Source organism: Mesoplodon densirostris, chromosome 1, assembly GCF_025265405.1.
Source record: "Mesoplodon densirostris isolate mMesDen1 chromosome 1, mMesDen1 primary haplotype, whole genome shotgun sequence".
Lineage (NCBI taxonomy): Eukaryota > Metazoa > Chordata > Mammalia > Artiodactyla > Ziphiidae > Mesoplodon > Mesoplodon densirostris.
In genome coordinates, this window is record NC_082661.1 from 104,251,293 (window position 1) to 104,257,292 (window position 6,000).

At 56.2% G+C, this 6,000-nt stretch overlaps 1 protein-coding gene across 1 annotated transcript in view; it reads right to left on the reverse strand.

The window, feature by feature from the left end:
• The window catches only part of ABLIM2 (actin binding LIM protein family member 2), a 115,035-nt gene extending 109,494 nt beyond the window's left edge, over window positions 1-5,541 (reverse strand). Inside the window, exons 1-5 of the mRNA XM_060096575.1 lie at window positions 5,422-5,541; window positions 4,626-4,795; window positions 3,551-3,629; window positions 3,052-3,199; window positions 2,432-2,575 (exon numbers count right to left, since the gene is read on the reverse strand). Coding sequence (XP_059952558.1) covers window positions 2,432-2,575; window positions 3,052-3,199; window positions 3,551-3,629; window positions 4,626-4,795; window positions 5,422-5,541 — 661 coding nt within the window. The remainder of the gene's footprint in view (window positions 1-2,431; window positions 2,576-3,051; window positions 3,200-3,550; window positions 3,630-4,625; window positions 4,796-5,421) is intronic.
• Window positions 5,542-6,000: the final 459 nt, after the last annotated feature.

Below are 6,000 nucleotides of genomic sequence, written 5' to 3' on the forward strand. Positions count from 1 at the left end.
TCCTCCCATTACTCTTTGCCGGTGGAGTGGATGTGTGACCTAGTTCTAGCCAGCGAGTCACACAGGAAGCCTGTGTGGGCTTCCAGGGAAAAGGTTCTCCTCCCTGATCGAAGGGAGATTACCCTGATTACCCAATCAGAGTAATCATGCAGGGGGAGGGCCCCTTTGCCTGTGCACACCCCTGCCCAACTTCTTCCCCAGGGCTGGGTGTCAACCTGTGAGGATGTGATGTTTGGAGCTACAGCAGCCATCTCAAGCCCATGAGGAAAGGCACTGCTGACATGTACAAGATGGGGGCGGGGAGTTGCGGGGGGAGTGGAAGAAGAACTTAGTCTTTGATGACTTTTTTGAGCTGTTAAATTAACCAGCTCTGGGGGTGAGGAGGCTACCTCCAGAATTTCTCTTAAGATGATAAATATCCATGTAACTTAAGACACTATAAGTTGGGTCTTCTTTTTTATTCATCCAAGAGCACCCTCAATGATTCACAGACTTTGCATTTTCATGACAGCCTGGATAAAAGATCAACCTAAGACTATGCAATCCTCAAGCTTCAAAAAACACAACTTCTTAAAAGTTTGCAGGAAATCTCAGATACTCCCCGTCACCCTTCAGCAGGTGAAGCAGACATGCCACCTACTGAGGGCAGGGGCCCCGCTATGCCTGCAGGCTGACATGGCACCTGGCACAGAAAGAATCTGTGGGTGAGTGGATTTTGGTCCGCCCCCTCCTCACTGGGATGCAGACCCTGCTGGGGGCCCTGCACCCCGTCCCTCCACGCTGGGTCTGGGGCAGAGCTGAGGCTCATGGGAAGGGCTCCCCTGACTCTCACCAGCTGCTCCCACAGGTGACAACCAGGCGAGTCACACGTCACCCTTGCTTCCTCATCTTTAAGTGGAGACAACGCCTCAGCCCCCCCAATACTGGAGGACTTTGGAAGAAAACACATGGAAAGCACTGAGCTCACAGGAAGCGCTCAGCAGAGGTAAGAGAAGGGCGAGAGAAGGTGAGAGAAGGAAGCCTCCTTGGCAGGACCAGCAGGCTCCCTGGCAGCCCCTGAGGTCCAGACCCCCTCCTTTGGCCCCGCTGAACCTTCCACACTGCACCCCACACCGCGGGCACAGGCCTGGCCGCCTCCGACGGCCCAGCTCTCCTCTTCTTTCTTTGGCTGAACTTAGAGCCGAAACGCCACCTCCTCTGTGAAGCCTTCTCTGGAAGTTCCCAGATCCCTCCCGGTGGGCCACCTTCCCAGCACTCGACTTCTACCACTAACACCCAACTATTCCCGGCAAGCTGGTAGATTTATCTCCTCACCAGACCTCACCTGTCAAAGCTAAATCTCACGCCTTCCTACTTAGCGCTTTCCAAAGCAGGGCCTGGTGCACAGTAGGGCCTCCTGAGACCGTGGTGGGCTGAGGGCACTCAGGCAGTTAATGGGCCCCGTGGTGCTGAAAAAAGCCACAGCACTGGATTATCTTACACGTGGTGTATTTCCCATCTTTGCCCATAAAGCCCAGGGGCTCACTGCCACCGTGGCCCGTCAAGGCCCACGTGCGAATGTCTGTGCATCTCTGGACGTCGTTTCAAACCCACAGGAAAGCAGGCTGTGATGACACCGCTTGCTGTCCAGAGGTAAGGAGGGGTTTGCGGGGCCATTAAAAGAATTCTTTCTTTAAAACTGCAAGTTCTTTGGGTTTGGACACTGTGTCAAATTGGTTTGATCTGCCCATCCCTTCCCCAAAATGCTACTTTTCATTTATTCTCATGAAACTAAATGCAAATACACGAAACCCCACTGTACACGACAGAATATGCACTAACTTGAGCGAAGGGAGAAAGGGCAGGCTGGAAGGATGCTCCGAGCAAAGCCCGGCTCAGATAGAGGGATTTCATGTGATTTGTTTTACTTTCTTCTTATCTTTTTGGTATTATCTGAATTTAGTGATAGTCATGTTATTTTTTATAATCATAGAAAAAGCCATGTTCATTTGGAGTGAACAGTAACATTCTCAGTCCCGCTCTGGAAGGGTGCAGGGGTGCCCGAGGTTCGTGGCCCAGCTTAGGTCCTGTGCACCCTGCGGTGCTGAGTTCACGCCACCAGTGACGGCCATTTACTGTGTGGCTATGGGGCCCAAGTGGCCACTTTGCTCTGGCCAGTGGATCACGGACATGGCTACAGCCATCCGAGGACACTGCCCGGGACCTGGACCTCATCCTCTGACCCTCCCCCTTGGGCAGATGCCCCCGTCATCCCCATAAGGGACATGGGCCATGCTGACAAGACCACGTTGTCGTATGAAGGTTTGGGATCAGTTTTTCCAGCATCCCAGATCTAACGAGTTTCTGAGGCCCAGCGTGGCAGCTGGGAGGCGGGCTTGGCCACACGGCAGGGCCGTGCCTGGCCCCATCGCGGAGGTGGGTCGGCGCTCACCTTTGCAGACGAAGCACTGGATGTGGAAGTACTTGCCCTGCACCCGCAGCACCTCCCCTCTGCACACGTTCCCGCAGGTGTTACACAGGATCGCCGTACTGGCCGGCTTCTCCGGGGCACTGTGGGCAGCCTGGGTCTCCGACACTGTGGGGAAAAGGCACTGTGTTAGAAAGTGGGACATGCAGGGCACTGGTGAGCAAACCAGCGACCGTGCAAGGACTCGGGGCCCAACGCATCTCCCAGCACAACCCAGGGGGCTTCGGGCGACCAGCGGAGGTCGGGTAATGTGAGACCCCGACAGCGGTCCTGTCCCCTACCTCTGTGTGCCCACCTCCCAAAGGGCAGCCGAACCCCTGCGGCCTTGACCTGGCACGACCGTGGCCCTCAGGGGCCTGGTGAGCTGGCCAGTCCTTCTGCGGCCAGGGACCCAGGTCCTCTCTTCTGAGAGTGCAATAACCACATCCTCCTGTGAGCTCGCTTTGAATGCCCTCTGTGCCCTGGGGACAGTGACCTGAATATTGCCACTGTCCCCTTTAGAGCCAGCCATGACCTAGGATGGCTGAGGAGGCACTGGAGACCCCCAGAGGGACAGGTCAGGGTGGACGGTCAAAGGGCCCGACTGTGGGGCTCCTGAGGTCTGGGCAGGGCCATCACCCACATCCTCCAAAAGTGCCCGCAGAGGCCGGCGTGAGGGATGCTGGGGCCCACGGCGGGTCTGTGCTTTGGGGAGCTCCGGCCCAGCAGTGGTGGCAGCCAGGTGAGCACCAGCTGCAAGCCAAGCAGCAGAGCTGTGGTCGGGGGATGCCTAGGGGCTGGGGACCAGCTCTGTCCTAGCCCAAGGAGGCGGTAGAGCCGCAGGCAGAGAGCACAGCCCACGACGGGGCCCCATCAGCCCGATCCACCCCCAACTCAGGACCAGCCCAAGAAGGCGCAGCCTGCCTCTAGCCAGTCACCTGGGACACCCCCTGTAGTAGCCCCCCAGCCCCCATCAGAGGCCCCTGAGCCCCCTTTCCTCCACTGGGAAGCTCTCCCACCCCTCTGCCTGCCTCTGAGTCTCTGCTAGGCACAGTGACAAAGGTTGACCCCCCGCCCAGCCAGCTCTGAGCAAGCAGCCTTTGCCTTTCGCAAGTGCGGGTCTCCGCTTAGATCCACATCTAGTCCTACGCTCCCGTCTTGGTCTGGGGTCACCGACCTGAGGCTGAGGCAAGGGAAGGGGACAGGTGGTGTACCTAGGGGACCCCGGATGGCAGGAAGGAGTGGGGGCAATGATGGCATGCTGTGGAGCTGGACACTCCCTCGGAGCCCCTCCAGGGCGTCCCTCAGAAGGAAGGGGGCCGGGGCACTGCTCCTGCTCCCGTCCCCCCGGTGAGGGTTGCCTCAAAGCTACAACTCCTGTCTCCGTTTCCTGGGCTGAATGAGTTCTGAGGCTTCAGCAGAGGCTGAAAGAACCAGGGACCCGCAGGCACCTGAGGCGGGGAGCCCGCAGGCCCAGGTGCACCGCCCACCTGTACACCGCTGGAGCCATAGGGGGGCCCAGGGGAGGTGGTGCGGGCCCAGAGACACCCGCCACCTGGGATGCCCCAGATACACCATGCTTCATTGGAGAGTTAAGCGTATTCATACACACACACACACGATACACATGAAGAGACACAGATATACACGTACATACACACAGAGACACATACATACACACAGAGACACACATACATACATACACATACACAAAGAGACACACAGGCACACAGATACACATAGGCATACATACACATACACACACAGATACACATACATACACATGAGACACACACATACACACATGTATACACACAGATACACTTTCACAGACACACAGATATACACACACAGACACAAATACACATACATACACACACAGACACACAAATACATATACATACACAGAGACACAACTATACATATGCACCCACATAGACAGACATACACACAGACACAGACATACAGATACATACACAGACACACAAATACACATAGACACACACAGAGAGACAGACATGCACACACACACACACACATTTACGAAATCGCTAAACACCAGCACTGATTGAGTATCAGCCCCAGAAGGTCTCCTCATTCTTGTAAAAATGGAGGAGGTGGATGTCAGACAGAGGAGGACATTTCTCCATCCAGTTTCCAGCCTGCCCCCAAGGCCCACCAGACCCCGTCCCGTCCCGGGAGCCCCGGTTCTTCAGCACAGGGCTCCCTCCTCTGGGTCCCGCCCACGGTGGGGAGTTTGACCGTGGAGGAGGGCCTGGGCCACGCTGGGGACATCAGTCCTTCCAGGAAGAGGCTCTGAAGACCCCAAGGGTAGCAGGTGCCAGCTGCCTGGGGACAAAAGCCACACAGCCTGGAGAAGCAGGTGCCAGCTGCCTGGGGACAAAAGCCACACAGCCTGGAGAAGCAGGTGCCAGAAAGGAGACGACGGGCACAAAAAAATCATTTGGTGTCGCCCTTAGTACCCCAGGCCCAGTGTCAAGGCCTGCCTGCGTTTCCAAGGGTGTCAGGAACAAACGGCAAACTGGACAGTGCAGAGCCCAGCGAGGGCCCCAGAGTTCTGTCTGCCGTCCTGGGAGCTGTGCCGACATTTCCACTTGGTTTAAGTGTCAACATATGATAATCACAGAAACTGCCTCATCCAATACTTACTAAAATTGGTGTAAGGGGGCAGAGAGCAAGGGCTAGAATTTAAGACTCCCTGTGCGGAACGAGCCATTGAACTTGAAGTTTGAAACCTCAGGCAGAGCTGGCTCATGGCTGTGCAAGGCCCTGGGGCTGCCCAGGGCTCACATGGGGCTGATGGGGTCCTGAGTCACCCTGTCCACACTGAGGCTAAATCAAGATTTGAGGGCGTGGCCACAAAGATCTTCAACACTATTATCTTTTCATCCATTAGGCATACAAAGGACAATGTGCCTCATGTCTCCATGAATAGCCAGGCAAGGCCTACCCACCACCCACGTGGTGGGGGGGGAATCGGTGTCAGAGTCCTGGGGGCAGACGGCCGGGTGCAGCCCAGCTTCACCTCCTACATGCAGTAACCTGGAATTCCCAGCCGTCTGTCCATCTGCCATCCGCCCTCTGCTCACAGCATCTATCCCAGGGGATGCTAGGACCATGGGCAGAAATGTTTGTCTAGCAAGCAGCCCAGGGTCCGGCAGACCATAAATGCTCAATACACAATAGCCATTGTCATTTTCAAGGATACAAAGCCTGACATCACCAGTTTCCTGGTTACTGGAAATACTGTTTGATTTGGGGTGAAAGCTGTTTTAAGAGGATCGTTTTTATGGGAGCACCAACTCTGCCCGCCTGGAGCATCCTCCAAAACCTCCTGGGGCCTCTGGTGGCAGGGTGAGAGAGCAGGGTGCTGCCCCCTGGTGGTGGGAAGTAGACACTGCATAGAAGGGGCCTGTCTGTGCAGGTACCACCCGCGCAGGTGTTCCCTCCAGCCCGCATCTGCCCCCTTGGCCCTGGGATCACAGCCTGAGAATCCTGTGGATTTGAGGTGTGGGCCTTCTTACCCCTCAGGA